Source organism: Meles meles, chromosome 3 (assembly GCF_922984935.1).
Source record: "Meles meles chromosome 3, mMelMel3.1 paternal haplotype, whole genome shotgun sequence".
Lineage (NCBI taxonomy): Eukaryota > Metazoa > Chordata > Mammalia > Carnivora > Mustelidae > Meles > Meles meles.
In genome coordinates this window covers 50,570,168-50,591,144 of record NC_060068.1, presented here as the reverse complement: position 1 = coordinate 50,591,144, position 20,977 = coordinate 50,570,168, and the positions used below count along the sequence as shown (strand labels likewise).

The 20,977-nt window shown below is 34.9% G+C and overlaps 1 protein-coding gene across 1 annotated transcript in view; it reads right to left on the bottom strand.

Annotated features, from left to right (window-relative positions):
• The window catches only part of TMEM232 (transmembrane protein 232), a 278,358-nt gene that overhangs the window by 209,360 nt on the left and 48,021 nt on the right, over positions 1–20,977 (bottom strand). Inside the window, exons 8-10 of the mRNA XM_046001143.1 lie at positions 19,435–19,589; positions 7,374–7,497; positions 6,096–6,348 (exon numbers count right to left, since the gene is read on the bottom strand). Coding sequence (XP_045857099.1) covers positions 6,096–6,348; positions 7,374–7,497; positions 19,435–19,589 — 532 coding nt within the window. The remainder of the gene's footprint in view (positions 1–6,095; positions 6,349–7,373; positions 7,498–19,434; positions 19,590–20,977) is intronic.

Here is a 20,977-nt window from a genome sequence, read left to right as displayed (position 1 = left end):
TGATTGACTCTATGAAAAGCTTGTTTGACACAAAACCTCAGAATAAAAACGGAACATGCAAAGTAATCATCCATTTTTCTAGATCCTTTAAGTTCTTCTCTCATATCAGATCAGATCACTAGGAAATTGTCTTCATGGAAATCATTACTTTAGTTTTCTATAACATTGCCTTCACAAAACTATGATTTGAAGTGTTTTTTTTTCATATTAAAGCCTTTATATAAAAATGGTCCAGAAGAACATTATTTGATGCATTCATAAGAGACTATTTATATATTATATATACCACTTAAAATATTTTTCACTGTCACTTAAATCTTTATATATAAATAAAATAGGATCCTAAGGATATAAAGTGTACAGAGAGTAAGTGTTAGGGGAAAAAAAAAACCCTTCCTCAATGATGTTTTCTCATTATAACAATATTAACAACCACATTAACAACCATAACATCTATTAACATTTATTGGAACCTTACTATGCACAAGGTACCAAGCCAAGTGTTTATATGTTTCCATAGTTTTTTCTCATGAAAAGCCCTATGGTATGGATAGCAGTCTTATCATAATTATCAGGTTAAAAAATCAGTCAGCAAAATTTAAATAATTTGACCTAAGATTGCAAGTTATGAGTTTCAGAATTAAAATACAAATTTGTGTGACTTTAGACTCGTTGTCTCATTCTAAAAATTTACCCACTTAAAGAATAAAATCAGGACAAAAATTCATTTTCAATTAAATATAGCTTCAGCTCCAGGTTCTTAAGTCACTTTCCAAAAAGACAAACTTATCTTCCCCAGTAATTATGTTAACAACACCTACACAGATGATACTACTTTTGGAGCTGTTTCCTGTGTTCTTGTAAAACTGGTGATCATTATCAATGATCATGCATATAGGGTAACCCAGACAAAATCTTCTTCCCCATGTGGAAAAAATAACAGTCAGTGATGCTACAGAAATCAAGGTTTAATGAATCACATCAACATGGTTTTTTTTAAACCTATCATTTGACGGTTAAAATATTCAACTAGACATTTGTACAGTCATGTGAAATAATGGCTTACCATGGTACTGACTGATACAGGAAAGCCAAATATCCAGTATGAATGTGAAGAGGAGACTAAAAGTTTATGTTCAGAGGTTGCACATTCTCTGGTCCCAACAAAGATGAAGACCATTTCCCCATATTCTTGACATGTCTTTAACAAAACAGTCATCAGATAATCAACTTAGTTCAAACATTTCCCATAAGAAACAGCCAAGATGCTGTAAGTATTGAGGGCTTCAAACCATTCATAATCTTTAATGAGACAAATCTCACTAGTATTATTTATGGCTTGTACCAGAAGTTTGATGTCATAGAAATCAGATTGACTCTTCATTGTAGAGGCAATTTTGATATGTGTATCCTCTTTATTGCAGATCAAATCTTTAAATATGTTGCACAACCAGAAACATCTATTTGTCCACTTGGGTTGAGAAAACAGGCAAAATACTGCTTAATTATTTAATTGCTGACTTCAAGTATTAGCATAAGAAGGACATCAATGAAAGCAAAAGAACCATCCACTGCCTCAGCACCACATGTGAATATATAAAGGTCAACCTATCCAGAACTCGCTTTGTTAGGGATTGTCTTTTACCTCTCTACTGTAATAACAGGTGAAGAATAAAATGGTTTATTTTATTTTTATTTTTTATATTTTATATTATTTTTATATTTTATATAATATTTATATACAATTTATATTATATGGTTTATATGATATATTTATTTATACATTTGCTATATTTTTAAAATATTTATATTTATTTTATTTTATGGATCCATAAACTATATGTCGGTTGGTACAAGGAGATTCAGAAACTCCTATAAGATTTACTCAATGACAAGAAATTAAACAAAAGTATCGATCTCAATGAAATCATCACTAATGGATCCAGATGGCTATCTCACCTATGGTCATATATGAAAATATTCAGAATTTGCGCTTTCTTAGATGTCATACTTTTCCCTTGGTACTGAATTCACATAAAGCAGAAACAAGTGTGCTCATTCAGATTTATAAAGATGAGAAAACAACGACCAAGGATGACTATATGTTTGGCAAGTTCAAGTCCACAAGTAGCTTTCTATAATATGTGCATTGCTCAGAAGGAAGAAAGGTCACATAAATTCTCAATAGGTCTGCTGTTGACAGAGAAACAATTACAGGGAAAGAGAATAACATTTGACCAAGGACAATTTGGGGGGTGTTGTCCAGGAAGCTGAGCAATATAAACCTGTAGATGATAAGCAGAAAGCCAAAAATCTCTTCCAAGAACTCACCCAATTCTGTAGCTGTACCCTCAAAATAAGTTATTCAGGAGAAGATAAGAAATTGCAAAGAAGATCAGCAATGAGCAAGTGAATGCAATGAAATCATCAACTGGCTGGGGGAAAGAAATCATACTGAGGAGGAAAAAAGTTTTGAGTATCTGCAGAAAGAGGCAACCCTGTCATCATGAGGTTATGACAGCACCCAGGGCTTATGGCCAGCAGGAGGCCAAGAGTCTTATGGGAATAAAGCTCCTCCCCATGAAGAAATGTCTATTGGACCCATCACTGAAGAGAATCGTTAAAGAACAGCTAGACAAAAACCTGAAAACTTAAGATTTGTAGACAAATCTGGTTAGTGGCAGATTGAAATCATATATTGAGCTGCTGTATAGGAAGATTTCTGATCATTCTAAATACTTAAGAATGTGCATACCTCTTCACTTAATATTATAAAAATGAGAGAAATATTTATGCTAATTTGTATACTATAAACTAGGAATCTGTGCAAAATTGACACTAATAAAAAATAAACATAATTGTTCTATGAACTGGAAAAGGACAAGCAAGTTTCACTCAGAAATTATAGGTTCCAACTTATTGTTTAAACCAAAAGTGTACTGAAAATAATTTTAAAATATCAAGCAAGTTTTTAAAAATGAAATTAATATCTCCTATGAAGTTCTTACTATTTAAAATTATATTCAAGCACAATTTATGCCAACTCAGTGAATTATGGTTCTGAAGAAAGACAATACTCTTCCTCCTTCTGTACTTTTAAAATCTTACAATTATATTTAAAATTCAGTGATTTAATTACATAATAAATCCACTATTATTAACCACCCAACTACTATGTTCTAGATGTTATATTACACAAATATAATTTGGACATGATTCATCTCAGTTATCTCAGAACTTAATGGAAGTGAAAATCATCTACATAATATGTTATAATAATATATAGATTACAACGATATTCATAAAGAAAAGGTCTAGTCATCTTAAAAGGAAACTCTTGAATTAATATTATCCCTGTAGTACTCTTTTAAAAATAAAAGTATTTTATTCTAATAGCCCCCATAAACAATGATATCAAAATGACCTTTAGTCTTGAGACGTAAAACAGGTATACTTTGATGGAGTATGAAATGTCAGATGTACTACTGATGTACTACAATGTACTACAATATTTGAGTAACTAGAGAGAAATCCCCTGGATGGAGGGGAACAAGAGAAACAGTGGATGCCTAGAGAAAATGGAGAAGATAGACGAAGAAGTCCTAATGTGGAAAGGAATAAAAGAAACTTTATATATATTTCCTAAATTTTCCTAAGCTATCTTTGTTTTCCAGGAATATAATGTGAATAATAAATCAACTGAGCCTAGTTTATATTTAAGTTGTTTTAAAATTGTTAATTAAAAATTTCTATGCTATATTCTTCCCAAATTTGTAAAAAGTCCTACTAAATTTAAAATAGTTTCCCACTTCAAAATGTTAATTTTCTGTAAAAGGTTTATTCCCATAACATAATAAAAACCACATATGAAAAGCCCAAGTTAATATCATACTTAGTGGGGAAAAACTGAGAGCTTTCCCCTTAAGGTCAGCAAAAAGATAAGGATGTCCACTCTCACCACTTATTCAGCATAGCATTAGAAATCCTAGTGACATCAGTCAGACAACAAAAAGAAATAAAAGACACCCCAATTGGTAAGGAAGAAGTAAAACTTTCCCTATCTGCAGGTGAAATAATACTGTATATTGAAAACTCTAAAGACGCCACCAAAAACTACTAGAACTGATGAACAAATTCAGTAAAGTCATAAGATTCAAAATCAATGTGAGGAAATCTATTGCATTTCAATACACTAATAATGAAGAAGCAGAAAGAGAAATTAACAATTCAATTTTTAATTGAAGTAAAAAAATAAAATACCTAGGAACAATGCTAAGCAATGAGGTGAAAGACCTGTACTCTGAAAACTATAAAAGAGTGATGAAAGGAACTGAAGATGATACAAAGAAATGGAAAGGGATTCCATGCTCACAGACTGGAAAAAAAAATATTGTTAAAATGTCTATACTACACAAAGCAATCTACACATTTAATGAAATCCCTATTAAAATACCAACTTTTCACAGGGCTAGAAAAAATAATCCTAAAATTTATATGGAACCACAAAAGACCCCAAATAGTCAAAGCAGTCTTGAAAAAGAAAAGCAAAACTGGAAGCATCACAATTCCAGACTTCAAGTTGTTTTTCACAGCTATAGAAATCAAAACACTATGGACTGGCACCACAATAGACACATGTATCAAGAGAAAAGATTAGAAAACCCAGAAATAAACCCACAATTATATGGTCAATTAATCTTCAACAAAGCAGGAAAGACTATTCAATGGGAAAAAGTCCCTTCAATAAATGGCATTGGGAAAACTGGACACCTACATGCAAAAGAATGAACTGGACCATTTTCTTATACCACACAGAAAAATAAATTCAAAATGGATAAAAGGCCTAAATTTGAGCCCTGAATCCATAAAAATCCTAGAAGAGAACATAAGCAGTAATATCTCTGACATCAGCCATAGCAACATTTTTCTGGATATGCCTCCTGAGACATGGGAAATAAAAGCAAAAGTAAACTACTAGGACTATATCACAATAAAATGCTTTTGTACAGCAAAGAAAACAACCAACGCAACCAAAAGGCCACCTTAGAGAATGGGAGAAGATATCTGTAAATGACATATCCAGCAAAGAGCTAGTATCCAAAACAGAGATAACTTATACAATTCAATACCCCAAAAACCAAATAATGCAATAAAAAAAATGAGAAGACATGAATAGATATTTCTCCAAAGAAGACATCCAGATGGCCAACAGACATATGAAAAGATGCTCAACATTAGTCATCATCAGGAAAATGTAAATCAAAACTATGATGAGATATCACCCCACACCTATCAGAATAGCTAAAACAAAAAACACAAGAAACAACAAGTTTTGGTGAGAAAAAGGAACCTTCATACACCATTGGTGGAAACGCAAACTGGTGCAGCCACTGTGGAAAACAGTATGAAGATTCCTCTAAAACTTAAAAATAGAGCCATCCTACAATCCAGCAATCACATGCTGGGTATTTACCCAAAGAATACAAAAACACTAATTCAAATGGATACATGCACCCCTATGTTTATAGCAGCATTATTTACAACAGTGAAATTATGGAGGCAGCCCAAGTGTCCATCAATGGATGAATGGATAAAGATGCAGTATATACACACAATGAAATATTTTTCAGCCATAAAAAAGAATTGATTCTTGCCACTTGCAATGACTTGGATGGAGCTAGAGAGTATAATACTAAGAAAAATAATTCTAAGAAAGACAAATACCATATGATTTCATTCATATGTGAATTTAAGAAACAAACAAAAAAAATGTGCAAAGGGGAAAAAAAGAAAGAGAAAGAGAGAAACCACAAAACAGACTCTCAGCTAAAGTGAACAAACTGGCGGTTACCACAGGGAAGACAGCTGGAGGGATGGGTGAAATAGGTGATGGGGATTAAGGAGGGCACTTGTGGTCAGCACTCTATGATATATGGCATTGTTGAGTCACTGTATTAGCCATCTGAAACTAATAAAACACTGTAGGTTAAAAGAATAAATAAAAGTAAATAAAATAAAATAAAAGGTTTATTGCTATACGTAGACAGAGACATTTAAGAAATATTTCTCAACAAGTTGAGAAATAATTTACTTACAATTATCCGATATTTTTGAAGAGAAATACTCCAAAAGACCTAAAATACTTGCTTCCTTCACTTCTGGTGGTTCTTCTGATTTACTCATGAGTAAAATATCTTTTTGTGAACTTTTACAGACACAGAAACCAATAAAAGCAGTTTTTCGCAAATTAGAAGTGGTTGCATACAAGCAGATTTCTGCAAGAATTGTTATATACATGTAGACTACATTCCAGGCCCAGGAAAAGTCATCTACCTTGCAGCCTTCTTCCTAAAATGAGAAAATAGTTATTAGATAATCAAGGGACATTGTCATAATTAAAACTATATACTGTACTTACAATAAGAAATATCTTCAAATTTTATAGAGTTGTTAAAGAACCATAATCAACTAATAGTTCTAAAATGTACTTATTAAAAAACACATTTTCCATGGGTAGATTGCATACAATCTAGCTCAAAGAATAAAAAATACAAAGAGCTAAAAAGTATATAAAGAACAATTTTTTAATTTCCTTAGTAATCAATATAATATAAATATATTTGAATATATTCAGATATATATTCAGAATATAAATCAATCCAATGAAATATCACTTCCCCATATTACATTTTAAAGAATCTTTTTTATATAAAGTTCAGTTGTTGTGTGCGGCACTTAATACATTTTTCATAGGAAAGCAAGGCAATTATATATTCTGGAGAGGAATTTGGAGATCCAGTCTACAAATATCAGAAAAAGTTCATAGTCTATCATTTAGTAATTTAATTTTATGAATCTATTCTAAAGTAATAATCATAAACACAGATAAAGATTTTATGTACAAAAATACCAGTTCAACATTATTTGCAATTAACTGTGACTAATTAGAAATAGTCTCAATATTCAACAATGAAGTAATAATTAAATTATCTCCTGCAGACCAAAATATAAATTTTAATAATATGTCATTATAATGAAAAATGCTTTCATAATATATTTTAAATTATGGAAACTAAACCATATATGACTATATGATCTCAAGTTTGTTAATAAAATTTAAATTCCTTCTGATGTGTGTGTGTGTGTGTGCATGTATATAATCTATTTCTCTATCTTTACATCTCTATCAATCTGTCTATACATAGTGGGATATATGATAAATGTGCTTTTACTTTCATGTTTAATTAAAATTTTTATCACAAGGTTATGCTCATTATAAGCCCTAATATGATATACAATTTAAGTAGTGGCAAAAATAAAAATTGTTTCTCTTCAGGTCTCTTAAAACACCAAAATTAACAATATACCGTTACCTGGTTTTGAACAGACATAATGCTTGAAAGGAAATCTCTCATTAGTTCCATTAAAGCTTTTAAGCAGGCCATGTTTAGTTTGGCAGCCTCCCCAAGGACCAACAAAGCCAGTATTGAATCTAACCTAGGAATTTTGTGAGCAAAACAACAAAGACCTTAATTAAAATAATAATAAACAATTTTTAATGAAAAAATTGGCCAGAGTTAATGAGTATCCCAGATTACCAGATATATTTACTTTTAATAAAGATAGGTATTGGTTGACACTGTTTCTGTTTAAAATCTACAAGAAAGAACTACATTTTGGCAAGATATTTGAATTCAGAATAGAGTTCTATCAAAACTCTGAGAGTAATAAATACTATAAAAGATCACATTTCTTCATAGATCCTGTATAACAAGCAATCAAGGGCTCTGGTTCTATAGTGTCCCCAATATCTCACAATAGTCCTTGATTTTTAACTTTCTACACTAAGAAATGAATTGCAAAAATGTTTTCCTGTAAAAAAAAAAAAAACAAATTTAAAAAATGACCTTCCCAAACACTCCAAAAGTTCAAAGTACTTGATTTTACAAAAAGCGTAATTTCTCAAAATCTATATTTCTGTTTGATTAGAAGACTGTCCAGATTTATCATTCAAGGGGCGCCTTGGTGGCTCAGTGGGTTAAAGCCTCTGCCTTTTGCTCAGGTCATGATCCCAGGGTCCTGGGATCGAGCCCCACATCGGGCTCTCTGCTTGGCAGGGAGCCTGCTTCCTCCTCTCTCTCTCTTTGCCTGCCTCTTTCCCTACTTGTGATCTCTATCTGTCAAATAAATAAATAAAATCTTAAAAAAAAAAAAGATTTATCATTCAAAGTAGTATATAATAACTGGAAAATCACACAAGAATTTATTAGTCATAAATGAACATATATTTGATAGTTTCAGGAAATTATACATTAAGTGCTATTTTCACTCAACTGAAAGAGATGCAGTTTGCAGGAGAACTGGTAAGAATGCAAATATAATATTCCTCTACCTAGACCTGCATATTGCCTTGATTTATAAGCCATTGATAAAGAGTTGGCATATTTTACAATTTGAATTTCACAACTGTGATATTTCAGGTCAGTAAGCCAAGTTCATTATCATTTTCAAAAAGGAAATACCTCTAATCATGAGGAAAAAAGACAAATCTTTATATTTGAATAGAGCTTTACAGATCTCAATGTGCTTTCACATAAATTATCTCACTCATTGAACCACAATTTTTGACACATTCAAGACCCCTCTGAAATCTTTTTTTTTTTAGAAAATTGAGGCAAAAACAGATCTGGGAGATTTACCCAGGTTCCCATTTTAAGATAGGTTAATATCAGCTAAATTCTTCTCTCACCTAAGGACATTTCCAGCATTGCTTTTCCAAACCATTATTTAAGTACATAGAAAATAGACTTATTGTGGTGATCATTTCACAATATATACGAACATCAAATCACTATGTCCTATACCTAAAACTAATACAGTGTTATATGCTAATTAGCCTCAATAAAAAAATTTAACCTTAATGTGACAACACTGCCTATTGCCTACCCCTTCCTTTCAGAAATAAACCTCAGTTTTGTTCAAGATGGCAAAATGCTCAGTAAACATTGCTCCTCAAATGGAAATGTTCTATTTCTTGTGTGGTAAACGTGATAACCACTACACTATGGAAACCGGCCGCATTCTATATCTTGTGATTACACAGATGTATGCATTTGTCAAAGGTCGTAGATCTGTATACATAAAATGTGTGAATTTCATTGTATGTAAATTATATCTTAATAAATTTGACTTAAAGTATGAATCCCCTGGGGCGCCTGGGTGGCTCAGTGGGTTAAAGCCTCAGCCTTCGGCTCAGGTCATGATCCCAGGGTTCTGGGATCGAGCCCCGCATCAGACTCTCTGCTCAGCAGGGAGCCTGCTTCCTCCTCTCTCTCTCTCTGTGCTTCTCTGCCTACTTGTGATCTCTGCCTGTCAAATAAAAAATAAATAAAATCTTTTTAAAAAAATATGAATCCCCACACACCCTTGAAGTTTAGAATAGCCATAAATGTAGATTTAGTCAATAATACAAATAGTACAAATAATACAAAGGGAAATGTATTATGAAAGGTTATTTTTTTTCTAATTAAGAAAGAGATGAAATTTAAATAACAGGTAATTTTTTTTCATCTTTTCCCTCCCGCTTGGAAAACATACATGATGCCAGAGGGTAGAGCAGCAGTCTTGCAACAATGATGATGGAAGTCCAATACCATCAATGGAAGAAAAGGAAGCTAGAAGGAGTTTGGGTCTTGATTTTCTTAAGAATCTGTGTATCGGGGCGCCTGGGTGGCTCAGTGGGTTAAAGCCTCTGCCTTTCGCTCAGGTCATGATCCTAGGGTCCTGGGATCGAGCCCCGCATTGGGCTCTCTGCTTGGCAGGGAGCCTGCTTCCTCCGCTCTCTCTCTCTCTGCCTGCCTCTCTCCCTACTTGTGATCTCTATCTGTCAAATAAATAAATAAAATCTTTAAAAAAAAAAAAAAAAGAATCTGTGTATCAGGTGTGTACAGCTTGTTATGTGCAATAATCAGTGCCCTGTTTGGTAATGCAACTGTAGTTAGGTTACTGTTACATGCAGAAGAATTGAATCCTGATAGACTCAACATGATGTTTACAAACATGAACTTAGAGTCAGAAAAATTACAGATGGAATCTTAGCTCTGCCACTAATTAGGTATATGACTTAGGGCAATTTGCATAGTCTACCTCAGTTTGAATCTACTCATCTTCAAGTAAATATAGCAAAACCTACGTTTCAGAGACTATTACAAAATTTAAGTAAAAAGCTCTATGTGAAATGGCTAGGTTCAAAATGCTGACCTGAATCGAATTTCAAAAAAGACTATTTCTTCAAAGTCAAAGGATATGAATTTGATAACTTTTCTCTATGAAGTCCTAGAGTGACTGAGGTCCAGATGCCCTCCGAGGTGAATGACTAGTGAGTCATTCTCAGAGTACCTCTCACCCCACTTCACAATAAGGTCAAGTAAAGGAGAGTATAGGAGTATAGTCTCAGAGTTTACAGAACTTCCTTGCCCCTGAATATACCTCACAGGCCTATGATTTTGGTTCTTCTGTTCTCTTTTAAGTCTGAAAAATTTTAACTAACACGGCACTCTCACTAGAATATGGATGAAAAAAGATCCATTTGTGTTGACCTCCTGTGGTAGAAAAATGCTTCAACACAAACACACTATTTTCAATCAATCCTACTGATTGTAAAATTTTCTGTAAGTGAAAGTACCTTTGCTAAAAATAAAATAGAAACACCAATACTTAGATATTAGTTTGTTAAAATTCAAAACCGAAAACCAATGCACACAGAAAAATAAGAAGTTAATTAGGTTAGAAATTTTGCACTAGCTTCTTCATGAACTCACTACAGTACAAATCTCAATTATTAGTAGACTGACTTGGTTTTACAGTGCCATGAAATTAAACATGGATAAAGTAATTTGCAAATATTATAAAATTTCCCCTAATTTTATAAATAAAGAAACCAGAGCAGAGGTTTACTGGTTTGTCCGAAGTATCACAGTTACTTGATTCATTTTACTTTAAGAAAATTTTTTTTCACTTTTAAAATTAATGTGAACAATTGCACACAGGTAAACGGTACCAGATTCTGGGCTGGACCTCAGCAAGCCTTCCTCCAGCCCACTGTCCCTTCTACACTAATATAAATCAGCTAAAATATAGCAAATAAATAACTATATAGATAATAGACCGACTAAAATATAATAATAAGAGGCTTCATAAAAAAAACTACTGACCTATCCGACTATCTACACAGCTTTATAGAAAGGTTAGGAACATCAGCATTTAAGACAGTTTTCCTAGGTCCTCCCTACTCCTCTACAACGATTTCTTCAATGACCAAATTGCAATTTTAAAAGACGGAATTAAAATGTCTCCAAGTCACAACGCTTACACAGCGTTATTTCAGTCTTTCAATAGACACCTCAGAAAACATGACAATGTCAAAATCCACACAACCCTAAAAATGAAAAGAGAAGTCACTAAGAGCAGCATCTGACAGGGAATTTCCACAAATCATAAAGTTGATGGAGCTGGGTTAAGAACGGCAGCAAGGAGTACCCACATCCCACTTTATGAAATACAGCAGCCTCGTGTCCCCAGCAAAAGTTAAAAGGGGAAAAAACGATCTCAACTATCTAGGGTGTTTTTCAGAGCTTCAGAAAAAAGTAAAGCCAGTCCCTTACTTTGGAGGACTGACTTTGTAAGGAGCCAGGGTATTATTTTTGTGCTCCTTCCTCATCTCTCTCATCTGACAACTTCCACATGACACAAAGGGTAGAAAACCATGCTGTGGCAATCGGTGTGTAGGAGGCAGGGAGGAGGAGGAGCCCTATAATGGGAACACTGGAGGGCATTTTCTCCTCAAAAGTAAAATATCGAAGAGTAGGAAGAATACAGGAAGGTCCCTGATGATAGTGCATGTTGAGTGTTGCAGCATTTAATAACTCTGTTATGAATGCTGTGAATACAAACCTCTTGCTTTAAAATACCAAGTTTTTAAAGATGTCTCCTAGGTCATGAGGTAAGTAAAATAGAAAATGGAGACTATGAAAGTAAGGACTGAAGAGAATACCAGTCTGAATATTTAGAGAGGATCATAGCTCTGAAAATTCTTTCTTATAGGTACCAAAAGATATTTTTAGAGACTCTTAAGTGCCTTTAAAAAAGCTGAATGAGAGAAAAAGACAATGAAAAGCCTTGATACTGAGATGAAAGGTAGCATGGTAAGGAAACAAGAGACTGAAAAGAGATTAAAATACAAAAATATAATTCAAATCCTTGATGAGGAAGTTAACTGCAAAAGTTGCTCAGAAGGAAGAAAAATGGCATACTGAGACCTAGGATTAATTCCCACCAAGACAACCAGGTATGCTTGGGTGGCTCAGTGGGTTAACATCTGACTCTGGATTTCAGCTCAGGTCATGGTCTCAGGGTCAAGGGATCAAGCCCTGCCTGGGCTTCTGTCCTTGGCAGGGAGTCTGTTTGAGAGTCTCTCTGTCTCCCTCTGCCTCTCCCCCTACTCAAGCGCTAAATAGATTAATAAATAAAATCTTTTTTTTTTTTTTAAAGAAAGAAACAACAAGAGAAACAGAATCAAGGGGGGAAATCTGTCGTACTACAAAAAAGAAAAAAGAAAGAAAAAAGGGAATTTTAAAGATTTTAAAGTTATGAAGAAAATGGAATTTAAATGAAGAAAAACCTTTCCAATGACAAGAAGCCAAAAATTAAAATTTAGTTCAGGCATATATGGGTTTTCCACTTTAATGTGATGTATAATCCAAGCACAGAGAGGCAGGAGCTGTGCACCGAGCGTGTGAACAATGAATAATCAATGGAAGGCCTTCAGGAGATGCAGAGCCATCACCACCTCGTTTGTGCACAGCTGCACATAGCAGGGCTTTTCTCTGGGTAAAGTGGAGGATTGGCCTCAACAGCTTCGTAAAGCTGGCCCGTGAAACAAGAGAGGATGCCTTTTATATCCTGGCTGTCAAATCACAAAGAAGTTCCTAAAAAATTCTGGAGTGAAAATAAAATAGGAAAAAAGTAGACTGGTTTTGAACATCTAATCATAAGTTAGGAAATGGCATAGCAACATTTAGAGATTCAAAGTGGGAATAAGAAAAAAACAAAACAAAACAAAACAAAACTGTGAGCCCAGAAGCCTATTTCCAGACAAAACGTACAGTACGCTTTTCAGGGGGAAATGAATGGCGACAAACGTTATTCTCAGCATAGAGTTGTACATAAGCAAGAGATCACCTAATGAAATAGGGAGCCTATGTCCATACTTAGAATTTACTCAAACCAACCAAGAAATGAATAGTATTTCAAGCTTAAGAATAGGAAATCCTCGTGGTAAAAGGCTGACAGTGAGTAGGAAAAATAGATAAAATTTAATAAGTCAAAATAATTTCAGAAATATGACTCTTAAAATTAAATATTGATATATAATTCATCCTTTAAGGAGGGGATAGAACATTTTAAATAGTGATTTAACCTTCATGTTATCAGAAACTCCAGAGTATATTAACATACTAGGAAGTATGTCAAGGGAGGGTTAATTCGAATAAAGTAAGCTCAGTCTTCATTGCACGCGAGGAGGGCAGGCAGGATTTCATTCTTGATTTTGGCCATTTATGAAAACTACTTTGAAGAATGCATTTCTCTTGCCATTGTCCGATTTCTGATACTCAGAAAAAATGGACTACCTGCGAATCTAGTCTTTAGTATGTCTGCGAATAGGGGCTCTGTCTCCTGCTGGCAGCGCTGCATTCTCAGAGCTCCAGGGATAACAGAGGGCAAGAACGAAGGCCTGGCAGGCTGGACAAGCCAGGAATGCAGCTTCACCAGGGAAGGCACTGGGGGATCGCTACCTGTCACCTCCATCCCGTCCTATGAGGCACTTCATCTGTTTGGTTTATTGGCGGTCATGAGTCCGAGGAGCAGGGCCTTCCAGTCTTTGTTTTTGCTCCTCTTGCTCTTTTCGGATCATGGCAAGTTATGAGACCCTGATGTAACCCGTGTCATGCCAAAATAGTTCTTATTAAATAATTTTAAGCCAGAGAGTGGTATAGTCGCATTCAGGTCGTAACACTGGCAGCAGAGATGACAGACTATGGAAGGGAAAACTTGAGGCAAAGAGACCCGTTAAAAAGCTCCAAGAGTCATGAGACGATATGGGCCTAAACCAAGGTTGTGACAGAGCCGGTAGAGAGCAGGGGAACAGCTCCGCAATGTAGCTGTTAGGGTGTGTCATTCGGTTAACTTGAGGAGGAGATGTGTGCCAGGTATGGAGATCGAAATTTAGTAGATAGAAGCCTCTCTAGGAAAAAAAAAAAAAAAAAAAAAAAAAACACAAAACAATTCAGATCTGAACTAGTAGGACAAGAAGCAATAGGGGAGACTCCAAGTATAAAAAGTGTTTTCATTACTTATCTCATTTAAATCTTTCAAAAAGCTCTCTGAAGTGGCTAGTGTAATTATTTACCTGCTAACCAGACTCTGTTCATGGGGCTAAGCAACTCATTTAAAATTAGACAGGTAGCAAGAGAGAGGACTAAAACCTGGGTCTTCTGACTTGAGGTTGAATGTTTTTTTACTGTACCATAACCTAGCAAGACATAATTACATATTTACCCTTGCTGGAGACTGAATGGTTACACTTAGCCCAGAGGATCACAGGATACATTTAAATACCCAGTAAACAAGTCTGAAAAGTAAGGACTTACACGGCCATCTCAGCTCATGAAGGAGGAGGGCTAATGACAAAAAAGGTGTTTGAATAGTTTGGGTTAGACTGTCATTTGAACATTATAATTACTGGGGTTCAGGAGATAAGCAATGTCTCCGTGATCTAGACAGAAAGTAAGGCCTTGCTGCCTATACAAAGCAGTTAATTCCTTGCCTGATTCATTTCAAGGCAAACACAAATACTATACCTCTGGAAACCACTTGCCGTGTCCATATAATTTTAAATTGTCAAGCTTTTTTGGAATACATTCATGGAGCGCATTAAATCAGCTATTTTGCTTTGGGAGATATAATTTTATATGTTATACTGCTCTACTGAAATGCCATACTGCATTTCTCAGCAGTCTTCATTGGCTAATAATTCAATTATAAACACAATTCATTATTTTCATGTTAGATTAGAAAGCCTTTTGCACTGGCTTGAGCTATCTTCCCAGAGCAAATGGGGCAGTTTATAAAAGGCCAAACCGCAGGGTGGAGCATTGAGAGTATGAAGCATCATATAAAATTTAACCATATTAAACAGAAATCTGCCTTACAGGAAGCTGGTTATCAGCCGCTCAGGCCTAAACTTCCCAGATAAAGGCTGGTGCATGAAAGCTGGGAGGGGCTTATGTAGTAGTCCCTTTTTCTCTACTTCTTCACCTTGTTTTATAATTTATTGTCTTTAGTGTATTTCTTTTGCAGGGTTTTTTTCCCTGTCCCCTAGTGAGCAGAGGTCGCTCTATCTCTATGATGCCTTCCCTGAGTCCTTTGTGGATTCTGGCCCGGCTCTTTTCAGGCTCAGCTGAAACAACTTGCTTCTATTTCTTTCCTTTTCTATGGTATAGTCTTTATAAAGGGGGTTATAAGAAGCAAGGCAGAGATTTACGGGATGAATTATCTACTGATGGATAACATTAAAAAGGGGCAGATGAGAACCACTCACTTACATGGGCACAAGCAATTTTTGCCAGTATTAATCAAATGTCTTCTGATCAATCAGTTGGATGGTCTCCTCTCTGCATTTTAAATCTCTGAACACTGATTCATCATTATGGTAACTTTACTGATATGCATGGAAAACAAAATTGTTCAGGTTACTCCTCTTAATAGTCACTTGGCATTGAATTTCAACTACTACACCAAATTTATCTTCCACCAAGTGTCACAGCTCCAAGGCTATCTGGTCCAGCAAATCCCAAGTCTCAACTTACTATCAAGGTCTGATGCCTCAATATTTCTATTTCATTCTAAATACACTGTTCATTTTCTTATTAATTTTTTACATGTACCCAGTCTTTGACATATATAAGACTAACATTCAAGTTTCCCGAGAAATGGAAAGCATTTCTGGTTTGATTTTGATAATTACATCACAGTTCGTTTTGTTTTATCTGGAATAGTGACTTCTGGATAGCTATATAGATTATTCCATAAATCACTTAAATACTTTACAAGAAGAAAAATTAATTCTTTAATATTTGGTATAATGTCATCATTACAACAGAAAATTTGACTAGCAGAAATTAGGCAAATTGCGAACTTAAAAATTAACCTTTTAATATCAGTGGATTATTTTTGTTTATTAGAGTCATCACTTTTTTAAAAAGAAAGATTGAAACCTCTTTAAAAAAAAACAGTAAATATAAGAAACAGACTCAAAATTATTTGGCAGTGTTTTTTTTTAAGCAATTATCTTTTCCTTTTGATTTTATTTATTTTTTTTAAGATTTTATTTATTTATTTGGCAGACAGAGATCACAGTAAGCAGAGAGGCAGGCGGGGGGTGGGGGGAAGCAGGCTCTCCCCTGAGCAGAGAGCCCGATGCGGGGCTCAATCCCAGGACCCTAGGATCATGACCTGAGCCGAAGGCAGAGGCCTCAACCCACTGAGCCACCCAGGTGCCCCTTCCTTTTTATTTTAAACAGTCACTGTTTTTTCAGTTTACCGCTCTGTTCATTCAGCATTGTCTAAACACTGCCATCCCCTCCCTCACTTGATTTCCACCACGTCTTCCCAGTAAAAGAAAAGTCAGTATTTAGTGACAAGATGCCTCAAAACTGTTATCTCCTTACTTATACAGCCAGAATGATAGTGGGATAAGGTACTGAAGCATGCTATACTGGGACCCTAAAAATCTCGCTGCACTCACTAGTAACCTAAAAAACAGGGCCTCAGTTTCTCCATTTGCAAAGTTAGAATAGTTTGGTATGATCTCCAATGGCCCCAAATCTGTAAAATACTAAGTTTGAAAATAACTACCTCAAAGACTGTTAAATAACAAAAGTCAAGCAAGTAAATTTGAAGTTCTAATTGGCTTTATTAAATGATTCCTGAATAAGGGGCACCTGGGTGGCTCAGTGGGTTAAAGCCTCTGCCTTGGGCTCAGGCCATGGTCTCAGGGTCCTGGGATCGAGCCCCACGTCTCTGCTCAGCAGGGAACCTGCTTTCCCCTCTCTCTGTCTGCTGCTCTGTCTACTTGTGATCTGTGTCAAATAAATAAATAAATAAAAATCTTTAAAAAAAAATGATTCCTGAATCAGGCAGTCCTTTACAAGTAAGGCATAAAGAAACAGAATCTCAATGTATTTCCTCCAAGGATAATAAACTGTACCTCACCGCTGTTGTTCAACAACTTAAAAAATAAGGGATGTTTTAAATGGGGGGAGGCATTTCTTATCAATAACAAATTTCATTTGATAAAGATAAATTAAGCAATACATGCATGCCATCTAGCAAAAAAATGAGAGAGAGAGAGAGAGGAACAATTTATTGATGAAATGAATGAATACAAAATATATAAATTGCCCATGCATTTGGAACTGAAATTATCTATTGAGTAGAGAGGAGTTGCAAGGAGTTGGAAGGTTTTTATAGAGGGAGGGTCATTGGGGCAAGAAAGTTGTTAACAAAAGAAAAGGATTATTCTAGGTGAGGCTGCTTTCTAGGGGGAAAAGCAAGGTGTCATCATGCAGATGATCTCATCTTTTTAGGGGGAAGGAGAGGGCACAAGTGGTAGACTCATTGGTGCAGACTGAAAAATTCCTAGCTGACATTTTTAAGACTAAAGTTCTGTGGGAAGTTGAAACTGCAATTAGATTATGTATATTATACACTAGTTTGGGAACTTGGGCCAAGTGACAACATTTGGGGCCTGTGGTTGGTTGGTTGGTTGGTTGGTTGAACAAGACAATTCATTAACAAATTAAATCAATATTGATGAGGTGCAGTAAAACTGAAATTTGGTTAAAGAAACAATTCCTTGACTTTCAGAATTAGCTAATCTTAATAAGCCACTCTTACTATCTCAGTATTTCTTTAAACTTCCTTATTTGGTAACTCTTAGAGTACTTTGAAAATAAACTTGACAGTCATGGAATACGTATTTTTATGTGTTAAAATATAATTTCCCTTATTTTTTAAATCATGGTAGTCTTTCAAGAGCAAAATTAGTTCTATGCCCTTTTGAAAACTAAATTGTGTCTATGAATCCCCTACAACTTCTTTTCTATAGTAAGAGTGGTCTGAAAGAATCTCCATGGCTTTCAGAATAACCAAATTTGCACCAGTGAGAATCTCTAATTTTTGTTGTATTTATCAGCTCTCTATTAATATATGCTTATTAAAATTATATTCTATTTGTATTGTAATTTTCCCATTTAAAGATATTATCCTTAGTTTTAAAACATAAAAAAAACACGATCTTTGTTAACTGCAATATTGAGTAGATTTCTCCCATCACAGGACAAGACAGAATAAGTTCTTGATGAAACATCTTCTGAACTAAGCTATTTCTAGGAAATTAAGCATTCTCTAAGCCATCCTCCAGAAATCTTTACTTGATCTAGAATCCCAAAAACTTCAAATTAAACTAGGAAAACACCTTTCCTTCATAAGGAATCCTCCAGATTCTTAGAATTCACATATACAAAGGCCTTTGGTGTAGAGTGGGCAGCCAGAAGCCTAAAAACAGGAACCAATTTTAAGAAAACTATATGATTATTGAATTTGCAACTTGGCTATGGCATGACAGATTTATTATTACTATTACTGTTACTACTATTATTATTATTATCACTATCATTAGTACTATTATGACCATTAGCATTGGAAGAGGAATTAAGAACTCTGATTATCCTCAAATACTGAACAGGGATATCTCCTCTGATCACTCTCCTCAGAAATATTCCTTTAAAATTTTTCTCCCCTCCACTGAATGTTATTTTCTCTTTGGTAGTAATATAAGACTTCTTTTCCTTCTCAAATTAATATATATACAAGGGGAAACTAACATTTATCAGTCAAGATTTATTTTTGTTACACTTTACAAGTAAGGCATAAAGAAACAGAATCTCAATGTATGTATTTCCTCCAAGGATAATAAACTGTACCTCACTGCTGTTGTTCAACAACTTAAAAAATAAGGGATGTTTTAAATCGGGGGAGGCATTTCTTATCAATAACAAATTTCATTTGATAAAGATAAATTAAGCAATACATGCATGCCATCTAGCAAAAAAATGAGAGAGAGAGAGAGGAACAATTTATTGATGAAATGAACGAATACAAAATATATAAATTGCCCATGCATTTGAAACTGAAATTATAAATTATTTTCATAGTCAACTAAGGTGTGATTAACATTTTAGAACAAAGGTTATTTAACATTTAGACACAAAGGTTTCTCCATGAATTACTTTGGATTTATAGAATCCCTCTTACCAGCACTTCTTTTGAAGCTGCACTTTATGAAAGATGAGATGTTCAAGCACCTTATTCAGCTGAGGACTGTTCTTCTGAACACATGACCAGGCAGCAACACAGTGCCAGAGCAGGTGGTTAATTTCATATCCTCCCTGATTAAGTTGCAAATGTTCCTGGAATTCAAACATAAAAATATATCTGGAAATGAGCTATTTGACTTGAATAAACATGAAAATAAACTTAAAATATTCAAATGAAAATGCATTATTTTTCTTAAACTTCATGTTACACCAAACAGAGCAACTTACTTAAGTATATTTTTGTAAATATATATAGTGTGAGGGAGGAAAAATAACTTTCCATCTACCCTTCCAGGTTCTTGGCTGAGACCTTTGCACCCCGTAATAGACAGATTAACAGGAGAAAATCAAACATAAGTTTAATAACATGTATACCTCCTGTATGCATGGGAGAGACCCAGGAATACTTTTCAAAATGGCCCAAGCCATTACCTTATATAACTTCTATAGCTAAAGACAAAAAGGAAGGATGGGCAGTTATGGATGGTTAACAGGAAAAGCCTAGTAAACAAGGGTAAGGTTGTTATGCAGAATTTGTCATTGCCTTCTCCACAGATAAGAGTTTCTAGAGATTTAGAGTCATCTCATCCTTCTCTTAGTACAGAGGGAGACACCTTATACGAATGAATCATGCCATTTGCGACGACGTGGATGGAACTAGAGTGTATCATGCTTAGTGAAATAAGTCAATCGGAGAAAGACAACTATCATATGATCTCCCTGATATGAGGAAGTGGAGATGCCACATAGGGGGTTAGGGGGGTAGGAGAAGAATAAATGAAACAAGATGGGATTGGGAGGGAGACAAACCATAAATGACTCTTAATCTCACAAAACAAACTGGGGGTTGCTGGGGGGAGGTGGGATTGGGAGAGGGGGAGGGGGCTATGGACATTGGGGAGGGTAAGTGCTATCGTGAGTGCTGTGAAGTGTGTAAACCTGGCGATTCACAGACCTGTACCCCTGGGGATAAAAATACATTATATGTTTATTAAAAAAAAAAAAATTTTGGAAGGGGAGGCGAACCATAAGAGACTATGGACTCTGGAAAACAACCTGAGGGTTTTGAAGGGTCAGGGCTGGGAGGTTGGGGGAACAGGTGGTGGGTAATGGGGAGGGCACGTTTTGCCTGGAGCACTGGGTGTTGTGCAAAAAGAATGAATACTGTTACGCTGAAAAAATAAATAAAATGGAAAAAAAATGTAAATATCTCTTACAAAAAGGGTAACTTTTACTCAGTTTTCACAGCTTCTCCTATGTCTGTGATTTCTTAAAAATAATCAGCCCAAAATAATCCTTATGCCAAAGAGTCATATTTTGGGGCAGCAAATTCTGATTCCCTTCGATTGTTAACCTGAACCTAATGTCTTAATTGCTTTTCACATGGGTCCCTTGTGTTCAATGATATCAGTTCTACACTATGACAAAAATCCTATATCCTCTACAGGACAATTATTAGAACAATCGAACTTCTTAGACCC